Consider the following 24,798-nt stretch of genomic DNA (forward strand, 5'->3'; position numbering starts at 1 on the left):
ATGAGTTCAGGAAAGTAGCAGGATACAACATTTATATCCAGAAATCCATTGCATTTTTATATGCCAATAATGAACTAACAGAAAGAGAAATTAAGAAAACAATCCCATTCACAATTACTACGAGAAGAAAAAATTACCTAGGAATAAACCTAACCAAGGATGTAAAAGACCTGTACTTGAAAAATTACAAGACACTGAAGAAGGAAATTGAAGAAGATACAAATAAGTGGAAGTACATACCATGTTCATGGATAGGAAGAATTAACAGAATTAAAAAGTCCATACTACCCAAAGCAATTTAAAGATCTAACACAATTCTTATCAAGATTCCAGTGACGTATTTCAAAAATTTATATGGAACCTCAATAGGCCCTGCATATCAAAAATGATCCTGAGAAAGAAAAACAAAGCTGGAGGAATCACACTACCTCTTATGAAACTACAGTATGAGGCCATAGTAACCAAAACAGCATGGTACGGGCAGAAGAAGACAACTAGATCAATGGAACAGAATAGAGAGCCCAGAAATAAGCACACACCTTTATAATCACATAATATTTGACAGAGGAAGTAAGCACATAAATGGGCTAAACATAGTCTATTCAATAAACGGTGGCAGGAAAATTGGACAGATACATGCAAAAAATGAAACTTGACCACCTTATTACACCAAACACAAGAATAAATACAAAATGGATAACAGACTTAAATGCTAGACCTGAAACCACAAAAATCCTTGTAGAAAATATAGGCAGCAAAATCTCAGACATTGCTTGTAGCATTATTTTATCGGATATATCTCCCAGACAAGGGAAACAAAAGAAAAATTAAATAAATAGGACTACATCAAACTAAAAAGTTTTTGCACAGCAAAGGAAACTATCAACAAAATAGATAGTTCTCCCATAGAAAGGGAGAACACATTCACCAATACATTTGATAGGGGCTTAACATCCAAAATTTATACAGAACTTACAAAACTCAACACCAAAAACAACAATAACAACTCAATTTAAAAATGGGTGAAGGACCTGACTAAGACACTTCTCTAAAGAGGACATACATGTGTTGAATCTAATGAACAAACTGAACTAACAAACAAAACAAAGGCAAACTCATAGATGAAGAGCAGATGACAGCTAGTTGGGGGTGCGGGGCTTAGAAGGTGAAGAGATTGAGCAAAAAGGAAAAAGGACTCATGGACAACAGTGTGGTGATAGCTTGGGGGAGGGGTTATAAGGGGACTAAATGGTAATGGGAAAAATACAAAAAAGATTAAATCCAAAGAGGACATACAGATGGCCAATAGTCACATGAAAAGATGCTCAACATCACTAATCAGAGAAATATAAATTAAAACTACACCTGTCAGAATGGCCATCATCAATAAATCAACACACAACAAGGGCTGGGGAGGATGTGGAGAAAAGGGAACCCTAGTGCACTGTTGGTGGGAATGCAGATTGGTACAGCCACTGTGGAAAGTAGTATGGAGATACCTCAAAAAATTAAAAATAGATCTGCCTTTTCACCCAGCAATCCCACTTCTGGGACTATATCTGAAGGAACCCAAAACACTAATGCAAAAGGACATAAGTATCCTTATGTTCTTTGCAGTGTTATTTAAAATCGCCAAGATATGAAAGCAGCCCAAGTGTCCATCAGAAGACGAGTGGCTAAAACAACTATGGGACATTTATGCAATGGACTACTATTCAGCCAAAAAAAAAAGTAAGTTTTACCCTTTGCAACAGTATGGGTGGACCTGGAGAAAATGATGCTAAGTGAAATAAGCCAATCAAAGAGAAACAAATACCATATGATTTCACTCATATGTGGAATCTAATGAACAAACTGAACTAACAAAATGGGGACAGACTCATAGATGGAGAGCAGGATGACAGCTAGTGGAGGGTAGCTTAGGAGGCAGAGGAATTGAGCAAAAAGGAAAAAGGACTCATGGACAACATTGTGGTGATTGTTGGGGAGGCGGGGGTATAAGAGGACCAAATGGTATTGGAAAAAAATAAAGATTAACCCGCCCCCAAAATAATTAAATAAATAAATAAATTTTGAAAAGTTATGAAATATATTCCAGTATAAAGCACAACATATATGCATATATATATATTCCACAAACCAAGGAATATAGTACACAAAAGGCAAAATTATATATAATTATTAGAATGAATTCCTATTTTTCACTATTTCACATTTATTTCATTTATCCAAAAAGCTTTAAAGTTGTGTACCTGGCTGATTTTTCCCTATTATGCTGAATCATATGAAGCTGACATATTTATAAGTTGAAAAAGTCAAATATTGGTGATTTCTTATGGTTTTAAACTCTCTTTATCATTTAACCTCCAGCCTTGGAATACTAAATAAAGTGAAAGCATCCAGAGTGTATGTTGTTCTAGCAGTATACAAGCACCATCTGGTGGCAGAAAGCAAAACTGTAGGTTTATACCTGTTTATACCACTACTGCTATAAATATATTCAGTTTCTCAACTGTTCTTTCTTTCCAACACGTCTTTTAAAAGGGCATTACACACTAGTGAAGAATGCTTAGTTTGATAGTTTGAACAAGCTTTAAAAAAAGCACATCTAACAAAAATTAGCAGTTAGTCATCAGCCTACAACATAAACTTTGAAATATAAACAATCTATTCATAAACTAAAATTTCTAGTTTTACTAATAAGTAACTTACATAAAATCAGTTCAGACACTTCAGAAAACTTGTTTTGCCCTATAAGATTTCCACTCCATGAAGTCCTTTCCAAGTCTCATAGATTAATTTCCCAGGGCAATGGTGTGGGAGTGGGGGTGGAGAACATGATGCCTCAAGTAGGTACCTGGCTCTGCCCTTAGGAACAAGTACATTTTGGGGACAACAGTCCAAACTTGCTATGATTCATACCACACATGTTAAGAGAATGCAACTTTACTGGCCTAAGTACAGGTGATTGGCACAGGAACTGGATACACTAGACAAGGCAATCGAATATTGTCTGGACACAAAATATACCAACTACACCTGAGGACGGGGGTGCTTATCATGGTGCAAGCCATGAAATTGTTACAAAATGAATGATGACACTCCCACAGAAACAAACCCTTTTGGGAAGGAAGTATAAATCCTAGATGACCAAAGAACAGAGAGGTCACTCGAACTTAGGTTGTACCCTAAACAAATCCCTTTTCTGCCAGATGTGTTACACATGCTAATTCGGGAAGTTCTAGACCCTAAAGTTCCTCTTCCCACATGTACTTTCAACCAGCACTCAAAGCCAAAGATTATCTTCACATATCCTTCACTGAGGCTTTAAAGAATGATAAAATTACTCCTCCTAAGTATCTCATAGGTAATATGAATTTGACATGGTAAAAACTGAATTCCTTATTTTTCCAAAGATCTGCTCCAACCCCTCCCATGGTCAGCAATATTACTAGCGATCCAGAGATACAAAAGTTATCCTTAATGCTTCCCATCCAATTAATCTCCAGGTGCTATCAAGTCTACCTTCTAAATACCTAGACACTGTCCTTCCTCTCCATCTTCATCACATGAGCCTGAATAACAACATCCTTGTAATTCATCTTTCTCCCTTGAATTTTAAGCGTATGCAAATTATTTTCCATGTACTGTCAAAGCAATACGTAAAGCAATATTCAAAAACTATGAATCCAGTTATTTTATCCCTGAGCTTAAAATCCTTCATTGGCTCTCAATCCTGTTAAGGATAAACTCTAAATCTCTGGGCAAGACCTGAGGACATTCAGCCCAGCACCCTGCCCAAACTTCAGCCTTGTCATCTCAGACATTACCAATCTGCTTGCAAGTCCAGGAACGAATAAACTTCTCAAGATTCCTTGTTGTTGTTCCCAAAATCTAGGCTGCTTATCCTAACCTTCACCTAGCTAATACCTGCTCAATCTTAAAAATTCAGTTTAAGTGTCAATTCCTTCTGGGAGGCTTCTTTGATTCCCCAATCTGAGGAAGGCGCTTATTCTCAATGTTTCCGTCGCACGATATGGACACATATATCATTTTGTTATTATTTATTTTCATTGTCTTCCTTATCTAGTAGACTCGGAATCCATTAGCTGTCTTTCATCAAAGTATCTACTGTGGCAAAGAGGCGGCAGGCATTCAAATAATTGTTTGCTGAATGAATGAGACCTCACAAAAGTCCTTGTATTTGGTATCATCTCTGTTTAGAAAATGAGGAAAGTAAGGGAGGTCCAGTGCGTTGCCCAAAATCACACAGCTAAAAGCATCAGAACTGGGATTTGAACAGAATGTTCTGACTGTCATGGAAATAATTTCTCTCAGAATCTGTGCCTCTGGGGAGCCATTCTATAAAACAGCTGTTTATCTGGGCTGGGCACAAACCCATACTTGGCCAGTTAAAGTTTCCCCAACCCCAAATACAGTCTGAATGACAAATTCTGGAATGGACAGTCTACTCAAAAGTTCTGGGGTTTTTGTTTGGTTTTTGTTTTTTGTTTTCCCTAAGAACAATCCAAAATCAAAAACTTGTTCTCCTTCTCCAGACTACAACACGAAGGACTTAGTAGCATATGAAGTATAGCAAATGAAAGTGAGTTTCCTTGAAAATAAAGTCAAACAGAAGAAAAATGAGACAAGAGCTCAAAAGAGAAATGAGAAATGCGGGAAAACAACACTGAAGCCCTACATCTACCCATACCTCAACATCTCCCTGAGACTCTCGGTGCATGGGGCAAAGTCCCCAGTTCACATGGGCTAGTCTAAGATGTGACTCTTTGGCAATTTGCATTGGCAGACCAGGGACTCTCTGGCCATTAGCCAAGCAATTAGGCTTTTTTTTTTTTTCCATCTATGAATATACAAAACTGATATATTGTAGGAGGCCTGATATTAACCATTCTATTCCTTGAGATAATGTATATAATTTTTTGTAACAAGACTGGAAGTATAAAATGTTCTCCAATCTTTACATCTTATACTTCATCATATAAATTTGTATATGTTTTCAACTTTGTTAGTGAACAGGGCACAAATGAGGGGGAGAAAAGATATAACTGGATGTACTCTTTTCAAACATTTTGGGTATAACAAGGGAAGACCAAGTACTTCAGAATCCAGGTCGTAATAATGATCTCTTTTTTTCTCCAGCCATCAGAAATGGGGTGGAGGAGGGTGAGGCCCCTTTATGAGTTCCTCCTTAAGCCTTTGAATGAGTACAAGTGGAGGAACCTCATCAGAAAAAGACAAAAACAAAAACAAAAAAACAGAAAACAGCATGGGTAATATCTAGGTATCACTTAATATTATCTTAAGTAGAAAATGAAAAGACCTTTTCAAAAATCCCTGTAAATGATACCTATTTCCTAAATGTCTTAATTTTTCATTCCTTGCCTTATTAAGAAGCTACTGATTCATTTGGAATCTGACAAGGAGAGGCTCCTTGATACCTTGGCTCCAAATTCCCAATAACAAATTTAGGTGTTGTTATCTGCAAATTAAGGTCATAAGTGTTATCATAATTTTAACAGAAAAGCAGTGAGCTTTGCCCCTTTACGAGCGGAGAGCTTTTGTGAAACATGGCATGGCAGCATCCCTATCTTCTTTTTACCCTTTTTGTGACCTACAGAAAATTCTCAAAACTCTCCAAAAATCTGAAGGGAAAGTCCGCTTTATCCTTTAAATGGGAATGACCTAAGGCACAACCTCTTGGAGAAGTCAAATACAATTCTGGCACCCTTCATGATAACCATGGAATCAGACTATGAAACTAGGAACTGTCAACAGGAAAAATGTCAACATTTTTAACACAAGATCTAAAGCAGAAAAAATAAAATTGAAGCAAACCACATGACACCTGTCAAATCCTCATTCTCCAACTCCTCTGTCCCTTGGTTCCCTCTGTTCAGTCATATGGCCTCCTTGTGGAGATGCCCATGCCAGGCACTCTCCTGCAACAGGACCTTTGCACCTGCAGGTTTTGCTGCCTGGAATGCTCCCCTCTCTCATGCCATTGACACTGCTTATTCCCTGTCTTCCTTTAGGTCTTTATTAACACTGTCACCCTCTCAGTGAGTAACCAACTGCCTCTTACTGACTGACTGCCTCCCCCATGAAACCTGAGTTCCATCAGGACAGAGATTAATGCCTGACTTTTCACTGCTTTAGCACTGAATTTCATTTGAAAGTAATAAATTATAATGTTATGTATCAATTATACCACAACATAAAATTTTAAATAGGAAATTAATTCACTAATCAAAACTAGCAAAATTTCAATACAGGACTATAGATATCAAAATCAATAAACATTTAAATATAATATCCTCATGAGCCAATTCATTAAAACATATTAAAAGTTAACTACATTGGACTTCCAGCCAAGATGGAGGCGTAGACAGACATGCTGCATCTCCCTCCACAACTAAGAAGGAATAAAACTACCTCAAAACTAGAAACAACAAGAAGTTCCAGAAAACCAAAATGCATGGAAGTCCAGAAAACAAAGATATAAAGAAGAAATATTCATCCAGACAGGTAGGAGGGGTGGAGCCCGGGCGGAGAGGACACGGTGTGGTGGTAGCAGCAGGGGCAACAGCAGCAGGCCAATGGAAAGTGCAGTCACACGTTTTAAAGTCAGGAGGGACACCTGGGGAGCGTTCCCAGCTCCTCACCAGACCTCATAGTTCATGGTCCCAGCACCAGGGAAAATGAAGCCTCATTGCTTTTGACTGTGCAAACCAGTGGGTGTTGGGACAGAGGCAGAAACTGCCCGACTCTCAGCAGAGTCCACTTGTTTAAAGAGCCCCCACGGTCCTAGAACATCTACAGACCCACCCACTCTGGGAACGACGGCCAGGGAAGCAGCTAGAGGGGTGCCAGTCCGGTGTGGAAGTGGGAGAAGTGACTGGAAAAGGGGCAAGTGCTGAGAAAATGGCATTGTTCCTTCTCAGACTCCTCCCCCGCATAGAGCACCACAATGTGGTAAAACAGGTCACCTGTTACTGACGAATCCCTAAGGCTCTGCCCCTTACAACATAACAGGAGTGACAGCTCTCCCTGGGAAATGAAAGCAAACACAGAAGACTTCCGGCCAAGATGGAGGCCTAGACTGACACACTCCGTCTCCCTCCACAACTAAGAAGGAAAACAACTACTGTAAAACTAGCAATAACCAGAAGTTCCAGAAAATAAACGGAAGTCCAACATATAAAGTTATAAAGAAGTGGTGCTCATCTGGACAGGTAGGAGGGGCGAAGCTGGGGAGGAGAGGTCAAGTTGAGCTGTCCGCAGCAGCAGCAGCAGCAGCGACAGCAGCAGGACAGCAGTAAGCACAGACACCCGTATTTAAGGGGAGGTCAGAAGCGCCTGAGGAGCACCCCCGGCTGCAGACCAGACCCATCAGCTTCTGATTTCAAAGCCGGGGAAGGCAGACCCCCATTGCCCTGGACTGTGAGGCCCGGTGGGTTGGGGATGGAGGAGGAGGCTCCCGGTCTTTCAGCAGAGAGTGAACGGCAGGAATCCATCTTGGACCCCCATCCCCGCAGAAAACGCCAACAGTGTGGTGAGACGGGTCGCCCGGTTGTGACGAATGCACGGGGCTTCGCCCTCTATAGCATAGGAGGTGTGACAGCCCTGCCCAGGAAACAAAGGTAAACACAAAACTGTTCAAGATGGCACAGATCATGATAGAGATCCCAGTGAGGTAGCTGACCAGACAGCAAATTTCTAATCTAACAAAGCAGCAGATAGGGAATCTTTCTGAGGCACAGTTCAGAGCTTTGGTTATAAAAGCACTTACAGACCTAACAGCAGATCTTAAACAAGACAGGTAAGGAATGAAGGCTAGTCTTGCTGAAATGAACAAAAACACATATGAAACTAGTGATGAGGGAAAGAAAACCAGGGATCAAATCAACAAATCAAAACATAGGGAAGGAACAGTCAATCAGTGCAGAAAGAGGAAACAAAAAGTGAGGAAAATGAGGAGAGACTCAGAAACCTATGGGACAGCTATAAGCGCACCAACATCCGAATCATAGTGTTGCCAGAAGATGAAGAAGAACAACTAGAAATTGAAGAATTATGTGAAAAAATAATGAAGCAGAACTTCCCTAACTTGGAGAAGGAAATAAGACTTACAGGTCCAGGAAGCACAGAGAGTTCCAAAACAACTGGACCCAGGAAGAACCACACCAAGACACATTATAATCAAAATGTCAAAAATTAAGGATAAAGAGAGAATCTTAAAAGCAGCAAGAGAGAAAAAAATAATTATATACAAAGAGGTCCCATAATACTCTCCGCTGAATTATCAAAAGAAACTCTACAGGCAAGAAGGGACTGGCAAGAAATATTCAAAGTAATGAAAAGCAAAAACCTACAACCACAATTAACTCTATCGAGCGAAGCTGTCATTCAGAATAGAAGGGCAGAGAAAGTGCTTCTAAGACAAAGTAAAACTCAAGGGGTTCATCAGATCCAAACCACTGTTGTATGAAATGTGAAAAGGACTTGTTTAGGAGAAAGAGGATCAAAACTATGAACATTAAAATGAAAACTGTATCACAACAACCAACAACAGAAGCTAGGGAACCGAAACAAAGACAAACTAAGTAGGAAACGAGAGTGGGAAAAGAATTATAGGCATGGGGAAAATTATGGGGGGAGGTCAGCAGGGAGGAGGAAGGGGGGAAAGGGAGGGAGATGATGCAGGAATTAAGAAGCACAGTAGCAGGGAGTGGAGTAGATAGGAAGAATTTGAGAAGAACTATATGCACAACCAATGGGCATGGACTAAGGGTGGGGGACAGCTGGAGGGAGGAATGTCACTGGGTGGAGGGGAACAACGGGAAAAGAAATTGGGACAACTGTAACACTGTAAAAGCATAATCAATAAAGCATATTATTTAAAAAAAAGTAACTACTTTGCAAATATAAAATAGACAAAGTTCCTAACTCAGGTGACCAAACATATCTATTGTGCTCAAATAGGCAAACAGTTTTATTTATATTGGGTAGGCTCAGAATACAAGAAAGGTAACAGGTACCGGTATGTTATATATTAATAGAGAATGGCAAACAACTATAAGACAAATAACATGTCGATCCTGCCTCCTATGCAGTGTAGACACCAAGTTGAGAACTGACGAACCACTGGAGGCTCCATAGCAAGAAGAGGACATTGAGAAGATGAAACAGCATCCCCAGGAGTAAAGGAGAGCGCTAAGGGTTTAGACCAAGGCAGCCAGGAAATATGGTGGATACTGTTGAGGATCACTTAGGAAGAAACAGTGGATCATGATCACCAAGTGCAGGTTTCAGCAGGGCAGGCAAAACAGGTGCCATCTACCTGGTGGACAAGGAACATCATCATAAAGACCAGAGGGGCTAGAGCACAATACAGGACACCCGTACAGAGGTGAGGGCTCCTCCCTTCCTACCTGGTGAGTAGATTACTACAATAAGTTGCCCAAACATATCAAGGAGGAAAGGAGGAGGGGCATGAGTCTAAGATTGTGCATGTTTTTTTCTCAGAGAATCTGAGCAATAATATTTAAATGAGGTTATTTAACAATCTGAATAGGACAAAGTTTTCAATGGTAATTTTTTCATTACCAAGCAAGACACCAAAAAATATCAGATTACATATGTATAGACTAAATAAATACCATCTCCTCACATCTAAGTTGTAATGTCAGTAAAGATACGAAATGATTTTAAAAGCATCAGCATCCCACCCCTAAACAAAATGATAATTATGTGACATGATAGAGGTACTAGCTAACACTACAATGGTGATCATATTGCAATATAAATGTTATCAAATCAATGCCAAACACCTTTAACTTACACAGTGTTACACATCAATTATATCTCAATAGAATTTTTTAAAGCATCTGCAAATATCTGATCACATGTGAGAATTTCTTAAGACATAAAAGAAGTGGATGAAATGACAAAAAAAATGATTAAAAGATTAAACCACATAACATTTAAAACTAGAGTACATTTTTTAAAAACCTACAAAACTAGCCAATTTTTTTAAGCAGGAAAATTAAATAAAGATTTAATGTAACAACCTCAACGCATAAACTTTTGAAGACTGGTCAAGCAATGCAACAAAAATAAGCGAACTAAAATAGACAAATCAAAAAGGATAAGCAACTAATAAATATTTGAAAAACTGTTCAGCCTCACAAGTAATCAATAAATCAAAAATCTAAAAACATTCCACTTTTAACTATTAAACAAGACAATGTGTTCAAGCCCAATTTGTGTTGTCAGAATGCAATGGAATATACTGTAAGAAATTAGTACAAACTTTAATGTAATTGGGGAAAAATTATTCTTTTTAATCCAATAATCCCCTTGCAGTAATCTATCTTAAAGAGATAATGAGTGATATAAACAAAAATTTGTATATAAAGACAGTTTACTACAGCATTATTTATAATTGTCAAAAAGAAGAAAACTTAGATGATTAAAAAAGGTATATTATGTTTGTATACTTATAAAATATTCCTCATTTTTACCTGTTTATATACTTATAAAGTATACCTAGAACATGTGAAGCATTAATACCCATCAAATATATTTTTCAAAGATTACTTAAATATATGAAAATTGATCACTATATTAAGTGAAAAAGTGGCCACATTAAATATAGAAGATGAACAAGTTATGATATAGTCATACAAAGGAACACTATTTGACAATTAAAAAGGGCAAAACCCAGATATGAGCAACATGGATGAATCTCTAAAAAGAAAACAAGAAAACCATTATATGAAGTGAAAAAAGCCAGACACAAAAGAGTAAATACTGTAGGAGTCTATTTACAGGAAGTTCATACAGGGCAAAACTAATCTATGGTGACAGGACAGTGGTTACTTCTGGGAGCAGGTAGGAGGAAACTCCCAGGAGCGACAGAAACATTCTTGATCTGGAAGATGACACTTGTGGATACACATATGTATTAAAAAAATAATCAAACTATAAATGCATATATACATAATCAAAGTCATCAAGATATGCATTTTATCTTTCATGTATTATATATCTCCATAAAGTACTATAGAAACTGCATATAATGGTTAAATATATTTATATGCAAAGTATAAGAATAATATAAAATACACTAAAATATTAAAGGTGGTTAATTCTGGGGTTGTAAGTTATTTGTAATTTCTTTTTAACTTTCTGCATTTTCAACATCCTCTACAATGAGTTACCTTTATAAATGATCAGAAAAAAATAATCTTAAAAAAAAGTCTGCCATGCTTGTAAAAGAAAATTGTGTTACACTAGTAATATCACAAAATTATATAATGTGCAGAAAGACTTAATAAATCGTCTCAACAAATTTTTTAAAAATTATAAAAGCTTTAATAGGAGAAAATCTAAGTAGGCTTTTACTCCTGTTTCACAGTACTGAATTCCATTGAAAAGTCCTATAATTTCATGTTCTTTTCACAATAAAAAATTATCTTTGAAAAAATTATAAACACCCATGTTTGCAGTGTATTCATAAAAATTAAGAAAAATACTACTTAAACTAAGCACCTGCTTGGTGAATAAATAAGCAAGTCAACTTGTCAGTCAGCACTAGACTGTGGAATGACTTTAAAACATGGCCCCACTTGAAACAAATACAGGGGTCTCATGACTCAATAAAAACTAGTTCTTGAAAACCAGTTATTTTTTTTCAAGTTATTACTTTAAATATTCCTTGTAAGTCTGATTTATCTAAATTCCATGCAAAATACTCAAAGTCAATAGTTTACAATGAAATATTCTTTGTGTTTCAGAAACATTTACAATATGCATAAAATAATACATAAGAACAAAACCAAAAAAGACAAACAAACCTCTGATTGTACATGCCCCGGAAGTTGTAATTAGCTCTATAATTTGGAAAAGGCTTTGGATCTAGTGGCCTGTAGATGGCAGGCTCTCCCCTCTTCATGGCAAGCCCATTCAGTTCCACAGTGGGAGTTATACTACCTGTTTAAGGAACATATGAAAGGCACACAGTGAAATCTTTCCATAATAAATTGTGCAAGCTATATCTATAGTACATATGCAAATAATTACCATGATAGAAGGTATGATTTTCTAAGGGAATGCATAAACAAATTACATAAACAGGAAAATCATTTCTAGTGGAATCTATTTGGGGATTTTGTAAATTTTCTGTACATTAACAACCAAACATTCAACTTTACAGTAATACTATTTAAAAACAAGGCAAACACAAGTTTCGCAGATTGCTTAATTTGAACACTATTTTTAAAAAGTATTGAATTTTATTACTTACCTCAGAAAGCTTATAATTATCTAATCATTAAAAACATCCTCTGTGAATATTTTTATTTATATTTTAGTAATCAAGCAACTAAAATTAGCAAGGAATACAGACAGGGTCATCAGTAATTCCTGGATTTATCTAATGAAAATAAATTTCAAATTTTTTCTATAAACAATAACAGGACAAAGTAATACAAGTAATGCTTTCTGTAGATAGTCTTTATAGATACACCCTGAAGTATTTATGGATGAAGTAATATATCTGAGATTAGGTTCAAAATAGCTCAGAGGAGAGACAGATGAGTAACAAGATTGGCCCTCACGTGTGGATAACTGTTGAAGCTGGTGATGGGTACAGAGACATTTGCTATCTTATTCTCTCTACTTTAGTACAAGTTTGAATAATTCTATAATAAATAACACACAATATAAAATTATTATGTCGTTATTAAGAAAACAAGAGGTTTTAAATAAAAATATGTACATATATTTCATATAACAAATAACAAAAATAAATCTAAAGCTTTCATAACAAGTAAATTCTCAATGTAAATTCTGTACCATTTCATTAGAATTCTGCCTTTTGCACCATACACTTAAGACTATGTTCATCACATACAAAACTGGGTCCACTTCCTGCCACAGCAAATTAGGGGCTGACACAGAGCACAAGCAAAGAGGTGGTGGTGCCTAATACAAACACACAATTGGCAGGCAGGCCATGAACCATCCACCAAGAGTCAAGAGCCTACTCACTGGGTCTCATTTCTAAAGAATTCATGTGAAACCACTGAAGAGTTTAAAGAAACAGGAACTAAACCAAGGTTAAGAAGAGGAAAAATATAGGGGATGAAGGACAAAGGAGGAGGCGGGAAAGGAAAAAATATGAATAAGAAAAAGTAAAAAAATTTAATTGAATAGTAAATCAAATTAGTCCAAATTCCTAACTTAATTCTTACGCTCAGGGCAGAGAAAGAGAAAGTCAAGCATGAAGGAATTTTCTTTCTTTCTGTCGTTCAGTATTTTACCAAAGGATAAACAAAATGCATAAACATTAAGCATACCTCCCCATGAATTACTATACATGTAAACATTCATGTGACCTCCACTCAGATCAAGATATAAATATTTCCATCACCCAGAAAGTTCCTCATGCCTTTTCCAGTCAAGACCTACCTCTCCAAGTTACCCATTCTGACTTCTGTCATCACAGATTAGTTTTATCTATTCTTCAAATCTGAATATGTATTATTTTGTCTTCTCCTTTCACTCAACATAATGATTTTGTTGACTATATCACTATTTGAAATTTTTGCATTGTTGAATATTCCAATGAATGAATATTCCAATGAATTCTGCTATTGATGGATGTTTGGGCTGCTCCCAGTTTGGGGCTACCAAGTAAAAAGTCACCTTAAACTTTTTAAAAATAAGTGTTTAGTGAACATACACTTATTTCTCTTGGGTGTGTATACCTAACAGCAGAATTGCTAAGTCACAGAGTAGGTTCATATTTAACTTTATTACAAGTCACCTAACAGTTTTCTAAAGGTTTTTTATTAATACCAAAGAGCAGTCTATGGCTTTAAAAGTACAATTTTCATACTTTATAAAGATTTTGGTTGAATAATTAACATGTAAATCATTTGTAGATTTATGTCATTTTGAATTTTATTGTAGTTTTCAATAATCATACAGACACAAATAGCATAAAGTTCAGATTGCATCTTTGTGAAGGGGAGTAGAAGATAAAAAGAAAAGCACAAACGGTGCTGAAAAGTTTCAACCCTTCCAGAACAAGCATCTCCAACTGTTCATGAAGAAGCAGACTGACATCTCCAAATGTACGCTGCCTGTTTACTTATGCAGTAATGCTTTCCCAGAAAACACTCAACAGTAACTTCAAACTCTGAGATACCTCCAGGTAATTCCCAGTACAATTATTTTCAGCATGTGCAAAGTGAACCCAGGTTACATAATCATTACATAGGAATCTCATGTATTATATGGCTATAAACAACACTATAAACACAGGATAGGTTTTTGGTGGTTTTTAGACAAATTAAAGGAAATTTCTACATTTATCAATGACAAATATAAAAAGGCTAATTGATCAGATATACAAAATGTCTACAACTACAATTGTGGATTCTTAGTTGACAGGTGAAAGAAAATTGCCACAACACATTTTCAAGGCGCAACATACTACTGACACTTGAGAACACAGCTTTGTAGGAAGTTGGAATAGTTCCTAGAATATAGTATTTACTCAATAAACATTTGTTGAAAGAACGAATTGATTTTAATCAATCAGGGCTCTTTGGAGAACTGGCTGGCACCAGGGCCAGGGCAAAGAAAATATAAGACAAGCTAGAATAGCCACTGTGCCAGAAAGTAAGAAGTTCTCAAAGAATGATGAGGAAATAGCCGAAAACAGAGGAATTAACTTGAAGGGGCCATGCCATTGGCCATATCTGGGACAGGTTAAGAATCAAATCAGCCCTGACTGGTGTGGATCAGTAGATTGAGTGCCGGCCTGTGAACCAAAGTGTCACTGCTTCAGTTCCCCGTCAGGGCATATGCCTGGGTTTTGCGCCAGGTCCCCAATTGGGGGTGCGTGAGAGGCAACTACACACTGATGTTTCTCTCCCTCTCTTTCTCCCTCCCTTCCCCTCTCTCTAAAAATAAATGGAAAAAAAAAAAAAAGAATCAAAACAAATAATGATAGATTTAAGCCTCTAAGTAAAATAGGAACGCAAGTGTCTATAGTGATATAAGTAAATGAACAGATGAAAAACTAAGGGAGAAGAGAAAGTTCTTGGGTAGAATGCCAACTAATAAATCTGAAAAGAATATTGGAAGTTAAATATCATCCTTTAGGAAACAATACATTTCTGCTGTTTTAAATCATAAAAGAGACTTCCGGTCAAGATGACCGCATAGGTAAACATGGCTCGCTTCCTTGCACCACCACATCAATATTATAACTAAACTATGGAACAACCAATATTCAGAACCGTCAGAAATCGAACTGAATGGAAATCCTACAACTATAGATTTAAGAAGAAACAACATCATGACTGGTAGGAGGAATGGAGATGCAGAATAGACTGGCCCCACACCCACGTGCAGTGGATAAAAAACAGGAGGAATCTCTCAGGAGCAAAGGGTCCCAGCCCCACACCAGGCTTCCAGTGCTGGGAAAATGAGTCTCTATACACTCTGGCTGTAAAAATCAACGGGGATTGAAACTGTGGAAGACAGGAACTGCTGGAATCCCAGGCAGTTCCTCTTAAATGGCCTGCACACAGACTTACTCAGACTCACTCACTCTGAGCTCCAGTGCTGGGGAAGCAGATTAAAAGACATCAGAGACATATAGGGAGGAAGTGAAGTGTCTGGCATCAGGACAAGAGCAGGTGGGGCAGCTTTTTCCCAGACAGAAGTGCTGGCAGAGGCCACTGTTCCTTTTCCAAGCCCCCCACCACCACTGCCTCTCAGAGCCACAGAGCCAACAGGTGAGTGTTGGGTGCCATATCTGAGACTCCACCAACCTGGCCCACAATTTTTGCCCCACCCTTGTAATTTCCTGAGGCCCTGCCCCCCTCAACATTGGAGCCCTCCCAAGCTGTGTCCAGTGGCTTTTCTATACGATGGCTTATCCTATTTTTTTGTTTTGTTTTGTTTTTCTATTACAGTTGTCCCACGTTTTCCCCCATTGCTCCCCCCACCCAGCCCACCCCTTTTCCCACAGTCAATCCACACTCTGTTGTCCATGTCCATGGGTTATTTATATTAGTTCCTTTACTAACCCCTCTTCTCTCCATCACCCCTCCCCCCTGGTAACTGTTAGTCTGTTCCTTGTTTACATGTCTCTGGTTCAGTTTTGCTCATTTGTTTGTGTTGTTCATTAGTTTCCTGTACTATGTGATATCATATGGTGTTTTTCTTTCATTGCCTGGCTTATTTCACTAAGCATAATTCTCTCTAGTTCCACCCATGTTATCACAAATGGTAGGAGTTCCTTCTTTCTTTCTGCTGCATAGTATTCCATTGGGTAAAGGTACCACAGTTTTTTGACCCATTCATCTACAGATGGGCACTTAGACGGTTTCCAGCATTTGGCTATTGTAAATAGCACTGCTATGAACAGAGAGGTGCTTATATTGGCCCGTGCTTCAGATTTCCCTAAGTTCTCTCAAACAAATAATCTGGCTTCAGCACTCACTAAACAGCCCCAGGCATAGCACTAGCAGCAGCCAGCCTTAGTTCACAGCTTGGCCTCACCTGGGCACCAACAAGCCCAGCACAAATATCAGCCATCAGCAGATCACTTTGTAGCTTATGCTCTGTAACCTTGAAAAGAACACAGGCATTGGATGATCTTGGGTGTGCCAAAAGCAACCAAGGCTCAACTACAACAAAAGGGTGTACATAGCCCAAAAAGTGATGGTACCTCGATTACCCAGGTTGGGTAATAGGGGAGGCTGTACCACTGGACCCTACAGGACACCTACTACATTAGGTCACTCTACCAAGCCCAGGAGACATATCAGCTGTACTTAATACATGAAAACTAACACAGAGAGGCTGCCAAAATGAGAAGACAAAGAAACATAGTCCAAAGGAAAGAACAGAACAAAACTCCAGGAAAAGAACTAAACAAATGGAGATAAGCAATCTACTAGATGCGGAGTTCAAAACAGTGGTTATAAAGAGTCCCAGTGAACTTAGTGAGAACTTCAACAGCTTAAAAAAGGGCATGGAAACCATAAAAAAAGAACCAGTCAGAAATGAATGATACACTAATTAAATTAAAGAACAATTTACAGGAAGTCAACAGTTAGTGGATGAAGCTAACAATCAAATCAGTGATTTGGTATATAAGGAAGCAAAACACCCAATCAGAATACCAAGAAGAAAAAAGAATCCAAAAAAATGAGAACAGTATAAGGAGCCCTGGGACAACATCAAGCAAATCAACAATTGCATCATGGGGGTGCCAGAAGGAGAAGAGAGAGCAAGAAATTAGAAATCTATTTGAAAAAATAATGATAGAAAACTTCCCTAACTTGGTGAAGAAAATAGACATACAGAGAGTCCCAAACAAAATGAACCCAAAGAGGCCCATGCCAAGATACATCATAATTAAAATGCCAAAGGTTAAAGACAAAGAGAGAATCTTAAAAGCAGCAAGATAAAAGCAGTTAGTTACCTACAAAGGAGCCCCCATAAGACTGTCAGCTGTTTTTTCAAAAGAAACTTTGTAGGCTAGAAGGGATTGGCAAGAAATAGTCAAAGTGATGAAAAGCAAGGACCTACAACCAAGGTCACTCTACCCAGCAATGCTATCATTTAAAATTAAAGGACAGATAAAGAGCTTCCCAGACAAAAAAAGCTAAAGTACATCCCAGTAAACCAGTATTATATGACATGTTAAAGGGTCTTCTTTAAGAAAAAGATCAGATATATGAACAATAAAATGGCAACAAATACATATCTATCAACAATTGAATCTAAAAATAAAATAAAGAAGCAGAAGAGAAAGAGAATCATATATACAGAGAACATTTTGATGGTTGCCAGATGGGAGGGGAGTCAGGAGGATGGGCAGAAAAGGTGAAGGAATTAAGATGTACAAGTTGATAGTTACAGAATAGTCATGGGAATGTAATATATAGCATAGGAAATAGAGTAGCCAAACAACATATATGTATGACTCGTGGACATGGACAATGACGCAGGGATTGCCTGAGAGATTGGGGGCGGGGGGGCTAGGGGAGGGGGTCAAAGGGGAAAAATTGGGACAAATGTAATAGTATAATCAATAAAATATATTTAAAAAATAATAAGGCACAAAAGAAAAAACAATCATCTTTTGCAATCTTTATAGCAGTAATTGACTCAGACAAGAATTACCAATGGGTGAGAAACCTGGTAGGTGAAAGTCAGTTTGATGAGGAACACCATGTTCATATAGTCTCAAGGTATCTCCTCAGAAAATATTTATTCCTTACTATTTAATAATAAAGCATACTTATTAATGAACTTTACAATAGAGAAGTCTGGCAGACTTACTCTTTGCCAAGTAGCAAAAGTCACCACTAATGGGACACATCAGTATCAGGTGTCTTCTGACATTAAACACTGAGATAAGCCCAGGTCACTTCTATGATATTCATGCTAAAAATGTGTTAAGTCATGAGGACACACCAGACAAACCAAATTCAGGGGCATTCTACAAACAATGTGGCCTGTATTCTTCAAAAATGCCATGGTCATAAAAGATAAGAAAGACTGAGGAACCATTCCAGATTGATGACAAGATGAAGAGGAATGCTAAGTACATGATCCAGAGTAGGTCCTAGACCTACAGAGAACATTTCCAGACAATCAGTGAAATCTGAATGAAGTCTGTGGTAATACTGGATTAATGTTACTTTCCTGAAAGGAGAGTGTCCATGTACTCAGGAAACACACACTAACGTACTACAGGGTAAAGAACATTATGTCCACAACTTATTCTCAAATGGCTCAGAAATGTTAAAATTGGAGAAACTGGGTGAAAGGTACAAGGGAGCTCTATATTCTCTTTCTACAAATTTTATACAAATCTGAAATTACCTTCCACACAAAAAAAAAAGTTCAAAAAAATTAAAGGAGAGAGAAAGCAAAAACAGTCCTATGATATATTCCTAACTAGCAGAACAACCATGCTGTAAGTGAGTTTAGCTTGTATCTGGGATATAACTACTATTTAGGACCCTCTGCTCTGTGAAGTCTAAACTCCCCTCTTCTGCAGTGCAATGGATCAGACTGTCTTTTCAATAAATGGGAATTAATTTACTGAAATGTCTCTCTATTAAAAAGAAAAATCTTGAACCTCACATCATACATAAACCTTAATTCCTGACAGACTATAGATCTAAATTTAAAAGATAAAATAATAAAGCTTCCAAAAGTATGAAGTCATAACTTGGTTGGAGACAAAAATGTCTTAGCATACACAAAAGCACTAACCATAAGGAAAAAGACAAATTAGACTTCATTAAAATAAAGAATTTCTGTTCATCGAAATGCACCATTAGGAGTATGGAAAGATATTTGCAATACACATAGCTGACAAAGGATATGAATCCAGAATTATGTAAGAACCTACAAGTCAAAAAAAAAAAGAAAAACTTAAAAAACAGACAATGAAGTTTTTAATGGGAAAAATATTTCAACCGGCACTCTACAACAGAGGAGAGCCAACAGGTATATGAAAAGGACTCGGCTACATTTGTTATTAAGAAATGCAAATTAAAATCACAACAAATTACCACTATACCCCCCCACACACACACACACAAACACAAACCTTGCTAAAAATTTCAAAGATACCATATGCCAGCAAGGAAGGGAAAATAAATGATTTTTGACATGATGTATGGATACATTATGTATCTATTTTTTTTTAAAGCAGGAACTTGGAAAGGGGCAAACATTCATTCATTAGTTCCTTCAGAAGACACAGATTCACTGAATCAGGGAGGGGCCCAGGCTGGAGGGCAATGTCTATTTACAGACTGGATCCCACTCCTGATCAGCAAGGGAGTTCTGTTTCTCACTGTGGCTGGTTCACCCCTCCTTAGGCAACCCAGTGACCCCTACTATACTGATCTTGATCAGTACAGGGCTCAAGCGATCCTCCTGCCTCAGACTCCCGAGGTGCTGGGACCACCAGTACACACCACCTGTAGGTATTATGTACATATTTTTGTCATCGTGGCCCTTTTATTGTTTTGTTTTGTTTTTTAAAAAAGACTTAAATGCAATGGTGAACATATAAGGCAAAATTGAGTGATAAAACTTAATGAATTAAGCAGTGAGCTGAATATTTGGGTCTCCACACTGGGTAAACCCAAAACTGCTTAAAATGGATGCATTCAATTAATGGCAATTGGTTTATAGGTGAGAGAATGGTCAAAGTTGTTCCTGTTGAACTTCCAGGAAAATTCTCTCCTCAAAAAACATCCTTTAGCTGTTGTTGCTATTTACTATTCAATTTGGCCGAAACTGTGTTGGTCTCTATTGCATCTAGTTCATGCATGAAAAGCTTTCTAATTTTTTTTCCAACAGATGGAGAAATAGAAGCTTGTGATGCAAAGACAGCATCTAAGACCCCTGTCTTTTGTGACGTTCACTGACTTCTGGTCATAATTCGTCTTCTGATTTGATTTAAACATGAACACATGTACAACCTATGACCCAATAATTCCAACCCTCAGTACATCCCCTACAGAAATGTATATAGACAACAATGATCAAAGCAGTATTATTTCTAATTAACAGCCCCAAACTGGAGACAACCTACTATCCATCAAAAGTACAATGACTAAGTAAGTTTGTGGTATGTTCATGCAATGGAATACTACTAAGCAATGAAACAGTAACTATACTGTTAAACAACACAGATTAATCTCACAAACATAACATTGAGAAAAACAAGCTGTCTAGTGTATGGTTACAACAAACAGGCACAACAAACTAAGATATCAGAAAGCAGAAGATTATTCCCTTTGAAGTTGTGTAACCACTAGGAAGGACATGAGGGAGGCTGCTGAGGCTTTGGTAAAGCCTGTGGAACTGGTAAAGCAATCAAAGAGCAAAAATCCACCAAGGCTCTACAACTGGAATTTGTGCACTTGCCGGTACATTCTGTATTTTAAAAGTTCCCCCCTCCCCCAAATCTATTTATTCTCTCAGCCTACTACAACTTTCAACAGTGGAAACTCATCTCCACTAGCCCTCCAGACTCAGTCCTATTTCCTTTTCTGGCTCCTTGCTGGTGTGCCTCCCACAATAAGCCTCCAAGGTGGACCTTATCCAGAGCTCAGTGCACACCGCTCCTGCTTCATTCACACTATCCTCTCTGGAAAGCACTGGACTCCCCTGGCTTCAACCCCCGGGTCAGGAACACCTGTCCTGCTCCATTCCAGCTGCCACTCCCAACACCCCTGCAGGGTAGGGACACAGTACTCAGTGCACATGAGTTTCTTTCCTTCTCTCTTCACCCATAAACTATGACAGTGGTTTCCTAACTGATCATGTTTCCATTCACATGTCAAATTGAACTTCCTAAAATACTTTTTTAAAAATATCACCTACCAGCTCATAAATATTAATCCACCAAACTACAATTAAGTGTTGAATATCATCAGGAGGTTGTGTCTTTAATCTAAATGTTGTATAAGGAAACCAATTTACCACAGACTAAGTGATACAAACAAGAGTTAAGTTCCTATAGCATCTAACAGAACAACTTATTTGAGAACCTGCTGTATAGATAAAACTTAATCTCCTAAAGAGGGTATTAAAGTCTATCACAATCACTCCCTAACTACATCTTCAGTCTTATCTCTTAATAGTCACTTACCTGCTCTAACTAAAAACCACCCACAAAACTTTTTTAAACTAAACCCATTGTCTAGATTCCAATTCCAATGCCTTTCCTCAAAATAGAGTATTCTTTCCTCTCCTCCATACCTGCCTACTCTCCAGTCAAGGCCTATATCCCAACTTTACTCCATATCACCCCGCCCAGGCTCTGTAGCTTCAGCTTCACTGGAGAGGACACTCCAGCGTCATCGCAAGATGTCGATTCAACACGGGAGGAGACAGATACCGTGTCACTCCCGAGTCGGACTGCACAGCCGTTCTCGGCGGTGCAGATAGACTCTTAAGAAGCTACACCATCGTCTCTCGAGACGGACGGCTGCCGACGACGACGACTACCTCAGTCCACATTTACCATTACTTACAATATTAATGCCTCCGCTGCCTTGCGTCATACCTCTTCAGGGGAAAGGCTAAGGGAGTAAACCCCGACAGAAAATCCGGAGCCGGAGTCCCTAAGGCGGTTTGACGTTGTAGTCAATACCGGCAACTCCTGTGGCGCACCTGAAGCCAAGCTGTATTGACTCCGTCTTTCCCTTGGACCCTTCAGCTGCGAAGAGAGGGGGGGTCTGCTGCATCGGCAACAGCAGACCCTCCATATCACCCTGCCCAGGCTCTGTAGCTTCAGCTTCACTGGAGAGGACACTCCAGCGTCATCACAAGATGTCGATTCAACACGGGAGGAGACAGATACCGTGTCACTCCCGAGATGGACTGCACAGCCATTCTCGGCGGTGCAGATAGACTCTTAAGAAGCTACACCATCGTCTCTTGAGACGGACGGCTGCCGATGCCGACGACAATATTAATGGCTGTTACTATTCACTTGATGCTTAATATTTATGTGCTTTATGTACACAACTGTAAAATCTTTTATTTTATACTTCTTAGATATATAAAAGTCCTTAATATGCAGAAGTAGTGGCAGGGTACTAACGAGCAACCAGTAATCTAAAGAGATTTTTAAAAATTAAATAAGTAGGTAGCCTCTTACCAACTTCAAACTGTTGGCTTATTTAAGCTTACTTAAAAAATACTGGAATCAGTTGAACAGAAGCAAATGGACTAGTAATAGGAAAGTCATCAAGTTCTGGAAAGAGCAGTCCTTGCAAGAGGAGCCTGTGACCACCTAGCAGGTGCCTCATGAGAAAGAAGTGTCTGACGTGATTATGAGTATAAGCATGTGAACTATAATTAGGTTATAGAGTCCTTGTTAGCAGGCAAAAATGTTTTTTTGTACTCCATCACAAAAATATCTAAAGCAATTATCAGTCAGAAGGTAACTACTTGAATTAATAAGTTACCAAATAAGTACATAGATGTAGGGCTGGTACTAAACTTATGAAACTTTATTAATGTGATGTTGTCAATTCATGCACTAAGTCTAATACAAGTAGGCTTCTTTCCAATAGATAACTGGATGTATAATGTTGTTGGTATTATATACAATCAGAACAACTTTTTAAAATTATTATTAGGAGCTTAAAATTAGAACATTCATTTACTTAGCATTATATTATTCACAATCCCTGGCTGGTTTGGCTCAGTGGATTGAGCGTCGGCCTGCGAGCTAAGTGTCGCTGGTTCGATCTTCCAGTCAGGGCACATCAGAGAAGGAAAACTCTGACTCCAAAAAACCTCCGCTGCCTTGCGGCATACCTCTTCAGGGGAAAGGCTAAGGGAGTAAACCCCGACAGAAAATCCGGAGCCGGAGTCCCTAAGGTGGTTTGACGTTGTAGTCAACACCGGCAACTCCTGCGGCGCACCTGAAGCCAAGCTGTATTGACTCCGTCTTTCCCTTGGACCCTTCAGCTGCGAAGAGAGGGGGGGTCTGCTGCATGGGCAACAGCAGACCCTCCATATCACCCTGCCCAGGCTCTGTAGCTTCAGCTTCACTGGAGAGGACACTCCAGCGTCATCGCAAGATGTCGATTCAACACGGGAGGAGACAGATACCGTGTCACTCCCGAGTCGGACTGCACAGCCATTCTCGGCGGTGCAGATAGACTCTTAAGAAGCTACACCATCCTCTCTCGAGACGGACGGCTGCCGATTTATATTATTCACAGATGGGTTTTTTTGTTTGTGTTCTTTTTTTTATTTGGGGGTTTCTTATTAAGTTTCGTATAAATGTTCTAAACTGAATATCAATCATTTTTACACCAATAAAAATAAGAAGATGCTTAAGCTATTTTTATAATTTTTCATTAAACTAAAGAAAGAATAAGTACTTCAGTAAATTATACATTATATGTTTAAAAAGAGAAATTGATCATTTCTATCTTTACTTTATAAAAAAACTCAATCTTATTTTCTGTTCTTTGTATCCAAATTTCTTTTTGCCAAGATTTGAAGTTAGTAATGCACCATTCTAGTATCCACTAAAGCAAATTTTTTAAATAATTACAATTACCTTTGTCATTCTCTCAACTTCAGTTATCATCCACCTGTCTTTTTCATATGTACTATTAATGCACCTGTTGACTATACAACTGGCCTGCTAAAATGGACAATACAGAGACCAGCCCACACAGAACACAGAACACGACAGAAGGAAATGAGTTTGTGCCATACCTGGGTTATTATTAACATTACTTTTGGGTGGTTTCTGAACTGGTTTGGGAAGCGTAGATTCAGTCAAAGCTTTATTAGCAACAGCTTGTTGGGCCTTCTTGATACTGCTCCCTTCCGATTCCCATGTCTGCTCACCAAGACTCAGTTGCACTGAGAACATCTTAGAAAAAGATAAAGAAAAAGAAAAAAATTAAATTTTTCAGAAAATCAAATGTGCTTGTCTGAGAGATAAAATAGATAAACCATAGAATCAACATTTTAGAGCTAGAGGTGACCTTACAGATTGTTTACAACAAAAATCTTATTCTACCTTGTGAAAGAACTTTAAAAGATTATTCCAAATTCTATTCTGTCCTATCCAGATGCTTAAAGGTATATATGTACATTTTGGGTAGAGTAAATCAAGAAACCACTTCCCTGAGTAGAATTATATTGTTAATGCCATTCAGATAGTCCTGAAAAAAG

The 24,798-nt window shown here is 38.1% G+C and overlaps 1 protein-coding gene across 6 annotated transcripts in view; it reads right to left on the reverse strand.

Moving 5' to 3' along the window:
- STAU2 (staufen double-stranded RNA binding protein 2) overlaps positions 1-24,798 on the reverse strand; it is a 390,312-nt gene that overhangs the window by 331,446 nt on the left and 34,068 nt on the right. For all 6 annotated transcript variants that reach the window (XM_090283733.1, XM_090283736.1, XM_090283732.1 and 3 more), the window contains 2 exons: positions 24,334-24,493; positions 11,883-12,018 (listed from right to left, as the gene is read on the reverse strand). In XM_090283733.1, the coding sequence (XP_090139859.1) occupies positions 11,883-12,018; positions 24,334-24,493 (296 nt within the window). The remainder of the gene's footprint in view (positions 1-11,882; positions 12,019-24,333; positions 24,494-24,798) is intronic.

The sequence above is a fragment of the Furipterus horrens genome, unplaced genomic scaffold, assembly GCF_987537825.1.
Source record: "Furipterus horrens unplaced genomic scaffold, mFurHor1.1.pri manual_scaffold_7, whole genome shotgun sequence".
Taxonomy (NCBI): domain Eukaryota; kingdom Metazoa; phylum Chordata; class Mammalia; order Chiroptera; family Furipteridae; genus Furipterus; species Furipterus horrens.